Source organism: Chinchilla lanigera, unplaced genomic scaffold, assembly GCF_000276665.1.
Source record: "Chinchilla lanigera isolate Chin_1 unplaced genomic scaffold, ChiLan1.0 scaffold00029, whole genome shotgun sequence".
In the NCBI taxonomy this organism is placed as follows: Eukaryota; Metazoa; Chordata; class Mammalia; order Rodentia; family Chinchillidae; genus Chinchilla; species Chinchilla lanigera.
In genome coordinates this window covers 10,645,855-10,662,382 of record NW_004955430.1, presented here as the reverse complement: position 1 = coordinate 10,662,382, position 16,528 = coordinate 10,645,855, and the positions used below count along the sequence as shown (strand labels likewise).

Here is a 16,528-nt window from a genome sequence, read left to right as displayed (position 1 = left end):
CTTCCTCCCCTCCCCGCCCCCAGACCCTCTGCTCCCCCCCCGCGCGCCCCGGGCGCCCCAGACGCGCGCAGCCCCGCGTCCATGGGCAGGGACGGGGTCCTCCGGGCTGTTGTCAGCGAGGGCGGGAGCAAAAGTGGCGTTTTAGTGCCTTTCCGGGGCTTTTTTGGCGACCCTGTGTCCCGCACCCTCGCTGTCCCCTGGTAGATGCCCTCTTCGGGGGTGCGAGGCTGTGGGAAAAGTTTAAGGTTTGTTCATATTAGTCGCGATTGTTGGGGAGGGGGCGGGGGCGGTGGGGAGGGAGGCGAGGTGGCCTTCCCTTCTGCGCGTTCTCCGGGCTTCCTGGAGGAGAATACTGCAAGTGACAGCCAGAAGTAGACTTTCTGTGCTCACGCCGAAGAACCCGAGCAAGCGGGAGGGAGGAAGACCGAACCCCCTTTCCCCCACTGGCTGCTTCCTGGAGACCTTGTCCTCAGTGATTTTTTTTTTTTTTTTTCTTTTCTTTTTAAGAGATTCTTCAGTCACCACCTCGCCTCCCCAGCACCACCACAGTGCACAGCTCCTAACGGGTTTTGCTTTGTTTTTACGATTTCCCCCCCAACGAATCACTTGTCAGATCAATTTTATCTTCTCCCTCCTCCCTACTTCCCACTCTCCCCTCCTCCCCAACGCAAACCCAGTTCTCTGAGGTTAGACATTTTACAAACCATACATATGTTGTTTTTCGAACTGTGATTTTTTTTTTTTTTCTAATACCCTCTCCCATGGCTACTCTTGTAGACGTTTATTTCTGCCCTTCCCCCGCTTAGGGGGGGCGGGAGTAGGGGAAGAGAAAATAATACAATTTCAGGGGAAGTCGCCTTCAGGTCTGCTGCGTTTTTTTTTTTTTTTTTTTTTTTTTAAATTAAAAAGAAGGGATATAGAAAACATCAGTCTTGAACTTCACTTCAAGAACCCCGGGCTGCAAAGGAAATCTCCTTTGTTTTTGTTATTTATATGCTGTCAAGTTTTGAAGTGGTGAGTTTCAGGTTGGTTTTGCTAATTTCACTCAGTAAAACTGCAGTGTTTCTGTTTCTAGATAGTACTTTGCTTCTTTGTCTCTTTAAAAGGTCACAGCGAAAGCTTGGCCTGGATCGTGCCGGCCATATGGAATGGATAAGGGCACAGTCTCTTAAATTGTGATTATGGGGTTCAGTAGGGGCTAGAGAAGCGATCCAGCAAGGAACTCATTGAAAAGGATCCCACAATGCAAAGACTAGGTTCTTGAAACCGGAATTTCGTGTTTTTCTCTCTTTTACAGGAAATAATTGCGGAGGCTGAGTTCACTGTTTTATTCAGTAATTAGCATATATGGTCTTAGTTTATGGACTGGGAGATGGGGTTTTGACAAAATAACCTGCATTGTATGTGCCAAATAGTCGTCACACTAAAATGGGTTGTAAAATGCGTAACTCAAAAGAAACTCTTCACTTTGGCATCTGTTGAGACCATAGTTCCTGCTGCTTGTCAGTCCATGCAGGCCTGTTGGAGGTTGCTCTTTTCAATTCTAAACTGAGATTGGTGAACTTTAGCCTTGGGCATAGAGTTTTAAGGAGTAAATTGGATGTTTTATGTGCATGTAATTTTGCTTTATAAACGTAAAGCTTTCTACAGGATGAGTTAGTGTTAATAGACGCTGGTAGGTGGGTATTCAAAGGACAGTTCTGCGTGACCTATATGATATTTTGACTGTCAATACATTAAATTATAATCTGTCACTGTCATTTGCTGTACAGTTTATAGTGCTGTTAAGCCTCAGGATTACTTAATATGCTTTGTGATGTTAACTTTGATACTGTTGTCTACTTTTTCCTCTTTTTCTCTTGAGTTGCCCCAAGGGTTAAAGATTTTTCTTTGGATATCAGATGTTTTAAAATTCGTTTTCTCTGTGTTGAGGCAATCAATTTTAGAAAAAGCAGTTCTACATTATAATCCACATGAAACATTATAAAGAGTGTTTTGAATAAGTTAATAATCATCACTCTCTAATTTTGGCTTTAGACTGCAGTTTAATATAATGGAAAAGAGTAATCTTGATAAAAAGTGGTTTAAAAAGGCGCATTTATTGTTAATGAACCTCATAACCAAAACCAGATGGGACCCCGATCAACGGTAAACCTTTAGTTCTCAGCGTGCCACCCTGGAGTAAAAAGATAAATAGCCATTATTATTTCTCAAACTTTATAGTTCTTCAGTTGGCACTCCTAAGGTTGCTTTTAAACCTTCAGATTAACATCACTCTTCCCTTTTTTGATTATAGAGGATGAAGTAGTCTGTAGTTAAACCAAAACAAAAATGTTTACAGAAAACCAAGTAATACAAACTGACTTTCAACAAATCCAGATCTGAATAGCTTAGGTATAATTTTTGAAAAATACAAGACAGGTCAAATTAATAGACAGCTGGTAGATACTGGTAATTATCATATTCTCCTTTTTCCTAAATATGTTCCCCTTAGTGTTGATAAGCCCAATATTTTAAGTATGATAAAAGTTCATAATTCTGCTTACCTGCTGTTACCAATTCTAGCTGAAACTTATACAAGTGACTTTTATATTGAACTAATATTATCTTACATACAGTGTAAAATGTACAATAAAATTGAACATAATTTTTTTTCTGAAATTACAGTACTACCTTCATTGCATAGTGAGATTACTTTTGCATATTGGAGATGATGTTTTACCAGTATCAAGGTTTTTTTTTGTTTTAGAGTGAACTTAGCATGTCCCCCTATTAGTATATAAAGTCTTTTCAGATTTTGCTGTTTAAATGGATATCCACGTTTTATTGGTAATGCACACCTAAACATTAGCTCTAAAAGACAGCTTGAGTTGTAATTCTTCAGTACCTAGGATATTTGAAGAAACCCTTCACTTCTTCCTGTTTGCTTGGGGTGAAATGACTCAGTCACATGTTTGACCCAAGGCTTGACTAGATCTTTAACTGGGCAGCGGAACTCTTGAAACTTTGATAGTAGAAAACTTGTCTGCATTAGTGTGGGAAGCCGGTGGGGCCTTCTTTTGAGATGTTGTCTATATTTTCCTCAAAACACATGTAAAATATGAACATGCATGAAATTTAGTATTTTGGACTGATTATTCTTCCATTCTTTATTAAACTGTTGCTATTGTAGTCTGTAATGAGTGTGTAGTTTTTAAAAATTATGACTACGTAAGTACAATTTTCTGTTTTTCTTTTTAGCTTGTAATTCTTGTTCTAAAAGTAAGCCCATTTTTGTTCACTTAGTTCTGTTTGTAAGTGACAAATTACCTTTTCATTAATGTTTGTTGATACAATTGCCACATATTATTAATTTAACCAGAAATGGGGTATTATATAGTAACATCTGTATTATGAATGTGTAGCTTTACGAATACATTTGTGGAGAGAAAAGTCTAGCAAATGTTTATATGGGACACATGTGTAGCTGTAGACCTTCACCCAATTATAACATGTCTGTCTTCTCTTTAAATTCTGGCAGGTGGTCTTTAGAGAGTGACTGAGTATGGATCATTTGAACGAGACAACTCAGGGGAAAGAACATTCAGAAATGTCTAACAATGTGAGTGATCCGAAGGGTCCACCAGCCAAGATTGCCCGCCTGGAGCAGAACGGGAGCCCTCTAGGAAGAGGAAGGCTTGGGAGTACAGGTGCAAAAATGCAGGGAGTGCCTTTAAAACACTCGGGCCATCTGATGAAAACCAACCTTAGGAAAGGTAAATACTTTTGAGCCAAACCTGGATTGCTGCAAGCATGGTGTCTACCCAATACCCTGTTGTGTGGGGGTGGAGGGGCAGAACATGTTTTGTATATTCTTTTCCTGGATTCTCCTTCTGAAATGAAGCTAGTTACATTCTGGGTTGTAGTATCAATCATGTTTTCATTGTATAGGCTGTGTTCTTGAGTGTGGAACATCTTATTCTGTTGCGGATTGAAATCATTGGACTTTTTGGATGATAAAGATTAAGTATAAAGGTTGTAGTTTATGCCAAGGTCAGCTCAAAAGGTGCTGTTATAGTAAAGAATAGCAGGTGACTGTTAACGTAAACTAATTCCTGTTAAGAGTAAGTCAATTAGGGTGTTTGGAAATCACCCCGCTTTTTTATTTTTTAAAATGAGTACTTCTTGTAAGGCAGTCTCAGAGATCATGAAAATCTTACATAAGGTGATATAAAAGTTTGGTAATATCATTTTTGTGGGGTTTCTTTTCTGAAGAGCATATTCAGTATTTAGCAGTGGAAAACCTGGTGATTCTAGTTTTTTAAGTTTTGCTGTATGTGGGTATAGGAAAAGTAGATTTGAGTGACTTTATGGAAAAAAAAGGATATAACTGCTTCTTACCAATACGAAAATTGATGCAGTTTGACAACTTTGAGTGTGTTTTACATAAAGTAGTGCCCAGCCTGGGTATAATGCATGTGCCTCATAAGGGTCTTTATTTTGTTTCTGAATAACACGTATAGAAATCAGATTTTCCTTGCATTTGCTAAGCGAAGGATAAAAATGCCATCTTTTAGCAACCAAGAATATTAAGTAGATAAAGTTAGAAGGCAGAGGAATTTCATTGTGCCTGATGCATAACATTTATCATACAATCATTTATTTTTTCCTTGGTTTGGCGAAAACAAAGAATATATTGATCCTGAAATGAACAGACACAGCAGTCCGTATTGTTAGATCTTTATCTATTAAAAATGGAAAAACAGCACTTCAGCAAATTCTTTGGCCTCTACTCATGATTACCCTATTTATTGATTGTTTGCCAAGAATGTATGCATCTTAAGAAAGCCAGGGTAAGAGCATTAAAAATATAATTTATTATGGCTTTTCAAACAGAGTGCATTAATATTGTACTGCGAAACACTGGGGCTTTATAAAAAAGACTTTCTGACGCCGGCAAACATATAAGTTCCATAAATTCCTAAATAGGAGATTTCAGCTGTCTCTGGTATTATGTGATATTTGCACAGCAAACTTTAATGCCAGGACAGTTTTAGACAAGGATTCTACAGACTTCACTGCTCCTTATGGCAGACGTGCTGTTTACACAGGCTCATAAACCTTCAGCAAAAGCTTCTAAGACTGCCTTCAGGTTTAAATCATGAGGTATTTTTAGCGTTCAGCAGTGACCAGTGCTCTCCTCTTTTAATGCCGGGAGGTTGTGAAGTTGCTGTAGTTGGAAGTCTCGCCAAACACTGGGACGAATAATCAGACGTTCTGAGAAGGCTCCTGTTTAGCATTACTCCCAGTAACAGCAGGGCAACCCTGACAGTTTGCTAGAAGATTTAGCAGCTGGATTTATAATTAGATATTATTGTTACTTTATCTCTTGCCACTTTTATTAGCTATAAGGTAGCTGTAAATTTGATCAATACGATACAAAGTAAATTCAGTATATTTCAGTAGTATAAAAAGCCTATATTGTTTCATAGATCTGAGAAGTTATTTCATAGGCCTGAGAAGCAGCGTATAATAGAACACATCTGTTTCATCCATGAGAAGAAAAATCAATGTATATGTTTTTGTTGTACTAACCCAGTTCTTAGAAGACATCAGTGCAAGGGGAGGAAGAACTAAAGTACAGTAATTTCGCTTCCTGATCAAATGCTTTTTAAAAAAAATATTTTATTTGTGATAGCTTTTTAAAAAATGTAGTTTATTTAGAAAGGTCTCTGCTTAATCAGATTACAAAGTCACTACAGCCTTTCAGTGTTTTGTCCTCCTCATCTTGTTTTTTGTGAGTATGGTTTTTGTTTGACAGGTGCTAGATAAAAATTGTGACTGAGCTGGGAAAGCACTACTAAGAAAAAGGGGATGAATGTTTTTATTTGTTTAGGAGGTTTTGCCAAAATACCTTCAAGCCAAGGAAGAAATTACCAGTTTGCATATTGCTATTTTTGCTGTGGTCTCCCCAAGTCGTCTTCTGATCCCTGATGGGTTTTCTCTCTGGTATACAGCAGCTGAATGAATGACAAGAATATTGGCAAGCTTTGCGGCTTGTTTTTCTTGCCTAGCCTGTTGGTACTTCCGAATGAGTTTGTGAGCTTCTCTAAACCTAGAGGGGTTTATTTGTCAGAGCTAGAGTCTCTTGTGAACCGTTCACTAAAGCTTTGGTGAAGATACACGTGTGGAAAAAATGTAGCTGTTTTATTGCCGGCTTTTGTTCAGAAGAAACAGGTAAATAGAGAATTTGTAAAGGGCCTGTCTGGTGTCAGTAGGAAATATAGATTTTTGGAGGTGCTTGATACGCACTAGACATCTTCAGAAGTTGGTAAGATTCTTGAGTCCGGAGGACAGAGCTGATACAAGCATGAATGTTGTAGGACTAATTGGGGATCCTGGGTGCCCTGTTAAAGTAACCCGTGTCATCATTTATTCTAAAGATGATACCCTCCTGGCACTTTGCCACGGTACAGTTACATCTGTTTTTAACCCTTTTCTGTTATCGCTGCAAGTGTGGCAGTATGCTGGGTGAACACCTTGAGTGCAGTAGCAATGTGTGATTTCAGCTTTTATAGCTACCCTGTTTTCTAACAGTGGTGCGACCTGTGCTTGTTAATCATCTGGCTACTGAGCTATTGCCTTGGATTAAAGTAAAGCAAGAGAGAACACATCAAATCCGTGTAAATTCCTTGATTCTGATCTATCCTGAAGGGGCCACTTTCCTGTTCTCTCTCATTTTATCATGTTATGTAATGGAACTTGTTCGTTTTAAAGACTATGGCCACTGTGATATCTTTTTAGTTAGGTAGATTAAATGAGTAGTCACAGAAATAAATGTTATTTATTTCTGCATTATGCACATTGACATTGTGTGTTATGAACATCAGTGTGGTTTTGTGTTTCTTGAATGGAACCATTAGAACAAATATCTCAAAAAGAAAATAATTTTTTGACCAAAGATAATTTGTTTAGACGCAAACAAGAAAAGTTTATTATTAAGGGAGGCATCTAGGCAGTGGGAAGGTGGGTTGTGAATACAACTGCAGTGCATTCTGTGTGTGTACCGTATACTACTCACAGCAAATCAAATAAGACACACTTGTCTCTTGTCAGCATTATTATTTGATCAAAAAAAGGTAATTCTACATTGGGAAGTGCACCGTTAAAATTAGAGCAGAGCTCAAGTTACCTTAAGACCAACTTCGTGTTCTATTTAAATATTTCTCTTACAACTTTAAAAAATAAAAGTTGCTTATATTTTATATTTGTGTGTGAATGTCTGCATCTCTGTACCCAGTCTGCCTTGGAAGCACAGTTTCTCACTGTTGTAAAGATTTATTTTTATAGCATAATTTTTCCTTCCCCTCCAAACTATATTTCTGAAGATTGTTGTTTTCCTGCCTTTTTCTCTGTCTTTTTGATAGGAACCATGCTACCAGTTTTCTGCGTGGTGGAACATTATGAAAACGCCATTGAATATGATTGCAAGGAGGAGCATGCGGAATTTGTGTTGGTGAGAAAGGATATGCTTTTCAACCAGCTGATAGAAATGGCACTGCTGTCTCTAGGTTATTCGCATAGCTCTGCTGCCCAGGCCAAAGGTAAATAATGCATATGTGGGGTGGGAAAAATTGCTTGGCATCCTTTGTTTACCTCATAGAGAAAGCAGTGAATATCTTTATTCAAAGAGCTGTAGCCCGTGTTTTACATTGGTTCCTTATAGACTATGGCTTTAAAAAATTGGCTTAATTCAGTTTGGTTTAGTTAACACACATTTTGCTCATGTGGAATGTTGAGGTAGATTTTTTTTTAAATTACTTCAGCTGAATCATTAGTATGCTTATTGACCTTAATAATCTGCTCCACTGAGGACCCACAAGGAAGTGAGGAGCGTATTTGAGCAGATGGACTGTTGAGAGTCAATTTGCATTTATGACTGAATATCTAGTTCTGTTTCTTTTATTCTGTTTCTGATGGTTTTATGGGCTGTAAAGTATTTTTCAGTGCTGATTCCCCCTGCAATAGAGAATCTTATCTAAATCGTAAAGCCATTTAGAACTGGTTTTGCTATGTCTTATTAGAACTTTCTGTAAGTTAGGAAAATGTGGCCTTATGCATAGGTTTTATTGATGGGGTTTTATTTCCAAAATAATAAACAACCCTATAGTCATTTACATAATTTCACAATTTGGAAAGCTAAGCTGTGAATATTTTCACTGACCTGCCTTTTAGAGGAAAGGGAATCATTCAAACAGAAATAACAATATTGCTTGTGGTGGGGGCAGTAGAAAAAAAAAAGCTTTCTATTAGATATATCATGTGAGAGTAAAATAGTCAGTGACATATTCTCTTTATCTGGAATAGGGCTAATCCAGGTTGGAAAGTGGAATCCAGTTCCACTGTCTTATGTGACAGATGCCCCTGATGCCACGGTAGCAGATATGCTTCAAGATGTGTATCATGTGGTCACACTGAAAATTCAGTTACACAGGTGAGTCAAGGCAGCCGTTCTGGGGTGAAGCATTCTTCTTACCTAGTTCTCTGAAATAACACGTCCCCCCGCAACCTTCAGCTCCTACTTACCCTGTGTTTCAGAAAGGTTAATCCAAATTTATTTTGTTGTCTTACCCCTTCTGTTCTTTTCCCCTCACTTCAATGGATAACTTAACCCCTCCCAAATTTGTAGATTTTTCTAGGTTATCAAAAGACAAGACTTTTTATATTTAGTCAATTAAATGATGCATTACAAGAAGGCATTTTACATAAAGTTTACTTAAGAAAAAAATATTTTTGCATATCATGAACAGTGCCATCTGTGTACATTTTGTGAAAGAATGCCTTATTTGCTATTGCCATGATCTTATTTATGTTTTTTTTTTTACCATTTTATTTCGTATGAAGAGAGTAATGAAAGGAAATCAGTTAATACGTTAATGCTTTTCACGATGGCTCCTGAGAAAGCAGTACACCTTAAATTGTCTTCCCAAGCGCATCAGAGCAGGAAGGTAGAAGTAACATGAAAAAATAGCCACCACAGGCAGCTGATGTATAATTCATGCATCGATACAGCAGATGTGTTGTATAAAGTAATTAACTAATCGGAACAATCAGGAGACCGAGAGCAATCTCCAGATGCATCTGTTTGATGCGCAAAATGAAATCTGTCTGTCTTAAAGGAATGTTCTGCAGCGGGATGCAATCTTGTAATAATCCCCTTTCTAATCTATGTCTCAAATAGTTGCCCCAAACTAGAAGACTTGCCTCCTGAACAATGGTCGCACACCACAGTAAGGAATGCTCTGAAGGACTTACTCAAAGATATGAATCAGAGTTCATTGGCCAAGGAGTGCCCCCTGTCACAGGTACTTAGCATAGCGTGTAATAAATAATAAGATATCATGGGCAACTTGGGCTTGAGGTCTGATGGGGCTCTAGAGTTTAAAGCAACTGGTATCTGAAGCAAGAATTTGCCAAAAAACGCAAAATTACTTGACCACTGCTGACCTTTAAAAATGTGCCTGATTCATTCTGAACAGAACCCTTACACGTTTTTCCCTTCGGGGAGAGTGTTAAGGACTGTTTACGTGGAAAAACAGTTAAGCAGAAAACTATGCTGGCTAGTCTTTAGATTCTTCTTAGGGCTCTGAGCCTGGTAGCTACAGTCTCCTTAGTGACTTCCTGAAGGAAGAGCCAGGGTAGTAGACTTGCTCAGAAGTTTGGCACATAGGAATAGCAGTATTAGTGTTAACATGCAAAGCTTCAACATGCTGTCTGAATAAAATAAGAATACAGTTATTGGCTCCTTTGTTCATTACTGGGGGGGGTATATTTAGTAGAAATAAAAGTAAGTACAGAAATATTTTGTCCAGATCAAAGGTTGAATAGTTATTATTCATTAGAATTTTGTAGCCTATTTTGAGGCATTAGTTTTTTTGGTGTTTTGTTTTTAAGTGGAATCCTTTTGCCTTTGAGATGCCTGTTGTACCATTAGGGGTTTATGAAATGAGATTTATTATTGGACTTCATTTTTTGGGGTGAATTTTGATGGAGAACAACTAAAGCTTTAGGTAGAAACTGCTGTTGTTTCCAGATTTAAAAATCACACATCATTTCTGAAAATGTTCAGCTGATTTCAAATAAGAAAGAAAAAGGATGCTGTGAACCCTCTCTTAGCAGTCTGCTTATGTGTTTACCATGTATTATAATGCAGTCCCTTATTATCCAAACCCATAATATACTGTAATTGAGATCTAATTTGATTTTTGTTAAATTTTTAAAGTTTTCTTTTAATTTAGGCTTAGAACTGTAATTCAAATATTAATCTGTCACTTAAACTTGTATCTAGGAGTTCTGTAAGTAAGATTTTCAATGTATATTTCTACTCTGTTCTGAGTTGTAGGTATTCTCAGGGTGTATATGTAATGTAAGGCTCATGAAGATTAGAGGGTACCTTTGCAAGGGAGCTTGTGGGCTTTTATTCTACTTTTCATGAAGAACTCTTTGCATGTCAGGTTTGATGAATTATAGTCCTATAGCTTTGCTTTTATATTGGTAGTTTTAGGAGGAAAGCAAATTCTAAATTAAGCTACAGCCTCAGATTAAATATTTTCTGTATTGATAAGCATTCATTTCTTACAATTTAGGGCAATATTTTTTGTCAGCTCAGTTATACATGCAGCTAATCTCTATCATGAGTCTCTCACCCTTGGAATAGAGAAGATGTGAAATTACAACTATCAAATAAAAATACTTTAAATTCATTAAACTCAGGTACAGCAACAGAATCATCTAATGAAACAGGATGACTTATTTTACTTCTGAGACTGTGTTTTGCAGACCACCCCACATAACATGTTATGTGATTATTAGCATTCAGCAATTTGAGATGACCTAGAATTAAATGTTTTATAAATTTAGAGTTAAAACAATATGAACACCCAGAATAGGAATCTCATGTATCTTCATGTTCCTGAATGTCCCGTTGGTTTTGGAAGTATGTTTAAAGACATAAGGCATTTTACCATGATCTGGAAAAATGTATGCTACTTCAAATATTTATTGATACAGTCAGTGAAAAATACTTGTTAAATGGTATCCACATTGAGCCAGTAAACTTTTCCACAGTGTAGTCTTTTAAATATAATTGAATTTACTTAATGTTGTCATGCAAAATGAACACTGACAATTATAACATTAAACAAAATGATAAAATGAAATGTAGAACTAGGTGGAGTCATACATAGGTGAATTTCTGGTGTAGAGGTGTTTAGAAGAACACATTACCCTGTGTCGCTGGAGACCTCACCATAATGATTCGATGGAACTAGGCTGTGATTGTAGTATGTGTTAAATTATAATCGTCCTTTCTTAAAAAATACCTTTTAAAAATATGCCTGTCTTACTGGCAGCAAAATTTTAAATTCAGTTACTATTTTGAGACAATAACCTCTAAATGAGGGAGCAACTTTATATTTTGCTGTATCATTTTCTGTTTCATTCTCTAGAATGAATCTATAAATTGGATACTCAATGATTTTATTAAAAACTCTTCCACTTTTTTTGGTCATTTTTTTCCTAAAGATGAAGGGGGCTGCCTAAGGCCTAAGCCTAAATATATATTTCTCTTTCTTCTATGTTTGAGATTTCATGATGTAGACATTATAGTGAAAAATGCCTAGCCAATAACTGTTGTCTTATCCTTATACAGAATTCTTACACAGAATGGAGCTTAATTTCAAGAAATTATTAAGGCTATACTTCTCCCATGAAATTTTTGTTTTATTCATGTGAGAACTGTTGACATATTTTCCAGTGTATACATTTTACTGTATCTTGAGGGTTTCGTTTTCTTTAATATGATACAGTACTCCAGTAGCAACAATGATTACAGGCTCCCTAAATAGTATGTTTAGCAGAAAAATCTGCCCTCTGGGCAAAGAGTCCCTCTGTAGAGGCTAAGAGGGAGTAGGAATGGCAGACCATCAGGAATTTGCCTGGGGTGTTTGACAAACCCTGCGTCCAAAACTCTTAGGAGGATTGTCTAATATTTGCTAAGCAAATGTCTAGTTGTACTTGGATTCTTGGAATTAGAATGGCTCATCCTTTCCTGGCTCCTCTTTTGACAGGCGAAGGAGCTAGTGTCCCTAGAGATTTAAAGTCAAGGTGCCAGGTAGTGACTAACCCAAAAGTCCTGATTTCCTATGTCCTTGCCCAGTGGTAAATTTTAAAGTGTGGACATTAAAATGGTTACTTAGGTTTTTGTGCAATAATGTTTTCTTTGATAATATTTGCAAGGTTTTCTCTAGCTGCAGAAATTCCATAAGTGGGTATGTGGTTTGATTTACAACTTGTACTTTTATTTGTGTTATTACTTTCCTATCATAAATCTGCCCAAGTAGATTGATGTGTGTTTATTAAGTTCTGTGTATCACGTGTTTGTTTATTTTTATAAAATGTTCTAAGATATAAAAAATGCTTAGCTCATTATAGATCTGAGGTTGGATGTTTTGTTGCTTTTGTCTTCTTTCAGTGGATGTGGTTAGATAAGTTGGGTATTGCATTCAGAACTGAGGCTAAGTAGGAGAAAATAAAGTCTGATTTAGGGATAGGAAAGCTTGTAGTCATGAAACTTCTGAAGGTATGCATTTAAGAGTAAATTGGGAATTAAAAAACTTAACATTTGATTTACAATGAAACATTAAATCTTGATTATATTTTCCCCTGGAGTTTTAGAAATTGAATTTAAACATTGGATAAATACATACATTCTGATACAGGGACACATAATTTTGTTAAAGGTACCTTAAGTAAAAGGTCAGTTATTATTTCTACCAGCCTAATGGTTTCTTTTTGAAAGTGTTTGGGTCAAATATTTCTGAAAGATTTTTACCTGCCATGTGCATTTTTACCTCCCTGCCTTCACCATATGTGTGATGCTTGTGTGAATACACAAAGACAAAGATACACAGAGAACTTCCACTTTTTTAAATCATTGAATCATTTTCTATTTTATTTCTCATCTGGGGGAAAGATACCTCCATGTCAAGTCCAATATAAAGTGAGAAATGTCATTTCTGTTTTCAGCTAGTAAAATATATTAAGACAAATTTAAATTTGAACATCTTATTTAGAAATAAAATTGAGAAAAGTGACTTCAAAATTTTCCCTTTCTGATGGCATCTGAGGTTTTAAAGGATGTTGGAGTTTTTATTAGTTACTAACAAAACAGATAATCAGAGAAACTTCCCTGTCTGTCTTCCTGAGACTGAGCATTTAAGGAGGTCGATGCTCTGAAATTTGACAGTCCTTTCAATAGGCATTTTAATAAACTCAGGTGTTCAGTGGTTTTCAGTATGTATTACAAGTGACACTGGAAGAAAAATTTAAAAATCTATTCTATAGTAGTGATTGCCTAAAAAAAAAAACCACTGCACTGTTTATTTTCTCCTAATTTTTTGACTGAAACGACACATTTCTTGAATTTTTAAATATTAATAGTCACATTCTTTCAAGAGAATATCCAGTGTCGGTATTAATAAGTTGCATTTCACATGAGAGGCTGATCTATGTATTCACATATTCATATATTTACTCACTCAAAAATACATATTGAAATAGTAATTTTCAAAAATGTATTGGTGGTCTGCTTTGTCCCAGGCATCCTATTTCCTATGTTGCAATAAAGATAACACATCTTAATAGCTGAAATAATACAGGACTAACTTCATTTAGTGCTTTTGATGTATCTCATGCTTCTGTCTTCCTAAGTAGTAGGCAGTTTCATACCCCATGTTCAAATGAGAAACCTGCAGCACGAAATGTGTGAGTGTCCGTGGCTGTGTGGCTGGTGAAATAGAGGGAAAGGCTTGAGAGCCAGGGAGCTTAAGCCAGTGTCCTTCTTGACCACATATTTAAGATAAAGGAAGTTTACAAAAGGAAAAGAAACTTTATATTAATTTGATGTGTTTCATAATACACTTTGATTTCTCTGAAATAGTGATACTAGTTGCCATTTTCCAGTTGTACTTATTTTCACTGTGGAGGATTTTCTTTGACATACGTATTTTGGTTTTGGTCTTCCTGTTCATACAGTGACTTGTTTTAAAAGTTCCATTATGTCATGCCTCCTTTTAAAGACACGTGGGGGTGATTTAGATGATGGGGACTCTGCTGGGTAACCTGGCCTTTGGTTTGAATGTGCAGTGCTGTGCTGTCGCTTGTGCTCCCCATCCTCTTACGTTCTGAAGATCAGTGGGTATCACTGAGCTAACATTTCGTTTGAAATACAAAGTAATTTTAAGCTTTTTTGTTAAATGGAGAATACTGAAAATAAATTTTTCAGGTCTCTTTGAAAATACAAACCTTTGTCATCAAACTGGCCTGATCTGATGTGCAAAGGATACACCTGGCAGTTCGATTTAAAACTACAAAGTGAGGATTTTGTACGAGCCACTTCCCAGCTTAAAATGGGAAGTCTTGTGGTTAAGCATCCTATGTGTTGAGGAAAAGCTCCAGAGATTTGTTTCCTTTTTAAAATTATTAAACATTTCCTCAGTCCTTATATGACTATAGGAATCTAAAATAAATGTTTGCTTTTGTCAGGGACTAAAGTACTTGCTAATAACTAATTGGATATTATTACCACTTTCAGCAAATGTATTAGTGCTGAGATGCATAAAAGAAATGGCAAACCATTCTTCACATGCGTAACTGTGTGAATTTCAGAAGTTACATCAACCAGTTTTTTTGCTTCCTTTCCCAAACGAGTCATGACATTATTCTAGTTCCTCTTTCACTTTCTGAAATGTCTGCTCCATGTGAATATTATGATATTATGTAATCTACAAAAAGCTATCCTACAAATTTTCCTTTTTCAGCCTAGTATATCAAGCTCATTTTTAGCTGGTTTAAGTAGATAAGTATTTTACAGTAGCTTGATGCTAGGTATCTGTCATCTTTCAGGTACATTAATCAAAAAAGTCAAACTTTAAAACATCTAATTTAAAATGGATTGATCTCAAAGATTTTATAGCCTCTATCTTCTCGCAATAGTAAAACCTAAGAGTTTAAACCACGCCAATTTAGAGCGCTTAACGGTGTGCAAGTACTTCATTGTCACTTAATAGATTTTTACCTATGCCTTGTTTTAGATCTGAACAGGTTTCCTTTGACCTCAGAATCACTAACACCAGGAAAATTACCATTTCATGAGCGCATTTACTCTCTTTTCTCCCCTGATGCGTAGAGTAATAAATATTAGGAGTAGAAATGGTCTGAGACAAAGCCTATTAAATGCTATTTTCTAATTGTTTTTTTAAAAACTTAACTAAATCATGCTAATCCAACTAATTTTCTTGTTAAACAGAACTAGTTTTAGAGTGCTGCTTGAGCATTTTTTTTTTTTTGCCCTTCAATTAACTACTGAAATATCAAGTTGGGTTCTATCTGGATTTGCTTTTCAAATCTGCTTTATTTCAGCACCAGATTTCGGCCCCAGACAAACCAAGAAAACACCCCTAAGTTAAAAATAATCAAAACAAACAGATACGCAAACCCAATTTTTCCTTCTTTTCACTAGAAACTGCTTGATGATAACACGCTGTGAGTATAAAAAACATGAGAGCCTTTAACATAACAGGAGAGAGCGCAGCCCTGGTTCTGCAGCTCACTGCCAATTGAAGTAAGGAACGCGCTGACTGTTGGGACTTTTAAATCTAGACTTAAAAGTTATTTGTTCTGTTTAGCATTTTTAAAATGATTCTATTAGGAATTGTATGTGCTTCAGTTTTAATTTTAACTCATAATGATTGTAAAGCACCCTGGGATGCTTGTATGAAGGGCGCTACAGAAATGTAAGATTGTATTGTGTTCTAATATGCTGTTTTATTATGGAGTGCTAGGGTTTCATCATGGACAGTTCATAAGGTTGCAGAATTCCTCACTGTGAAGAAGGAAGCTGACTTCTGGTAACATCTCTGTTTTTCCTTCTGTAATTCTTTAAAAGTTTATTCTTTTATCTTTTTCTTTGGAAAATATTGATTATTTTGTATTGCAATATTTTCCCTTAGAAATGCTAATCTAATTTAGCTTACTCAAAGGGGCTAAAGATGTAAACCAGATAATACCTCGGAAATAAAGAAAAGATTAAAGCTGTAATTGTTTTTATCATTTGAGATTGTAATCTTACATGGATAATAAGACCTGGTCCTTCAATACTGCATACCACTGACTGTCAGAGACTTACACCATTTTTTCTGTCAATCAGTTGTTCCAAAGCAACCGAAAATGTGAAGCTAGGGGCTGGGGATTTAGCTCAGCGGCACAGCGCCTGCCCGGCAAGCACAAGGTCATGAGTTCAATCCCCAGTACTAGGAAAAAAAAAAAAAAAATGTGAAGCTAAACTGGAATTACAAACGTAGGGAAATATTGCCGTGGGGATTTCCCCTACGTTATTCGAACATATAACAGTTATTTCTTGAAGCAATACATTTCTTCAACAGCTTCATTCTGGCACTTTTTCATTCTGGCACCTTTTACCTGTCTTTTT

At 36.5% G+C, this 16,528-nt stretch overlaps 1 protein-coding gene across 5 annotated transcripts in view; it reads left to right on the top strand.

Annotated features, from left to right (window-relative positions):
• Positions 1–16,528, top strand: part of Satb1 (SATB homeobox 1) — a 96,349-nt gene that overhangs the window by 21,505 nt on the left and 58,316 nt on the right. For 2 of the 5 annotated variants that reach the window (XM_005387458.2, XM_005387457.2), the window contains exons 1-5: positions 17–1,014; positions 3,521–3,755; positions 7,407–7,583; positions 8,347–8,473; positions 9,221–9,344. In XM_005387458.2, the coding sequence (XP_005387515.1) occupies positions 3,545–3,755; positions 7,407–7,583; positions 8,347–8,473; positions 9,221–9,344 (639 nt within the window). In that variant the 5' untranslated portion in view covers positions 17–1,014; positions 3,521–3,544. Of the gene's footprint in view, positions 1–16; positions 1,026–3,520; positions 3,756–7,406; positions 7,584–8,346; positions 8,474–9,220; positions 9,345–16,528 lie in introns of those variants that run through there. The other 3 variants (XM_013515672.1, XM_013515671.1, XM_013515670.1) reach the window with 2 other exon arrangements.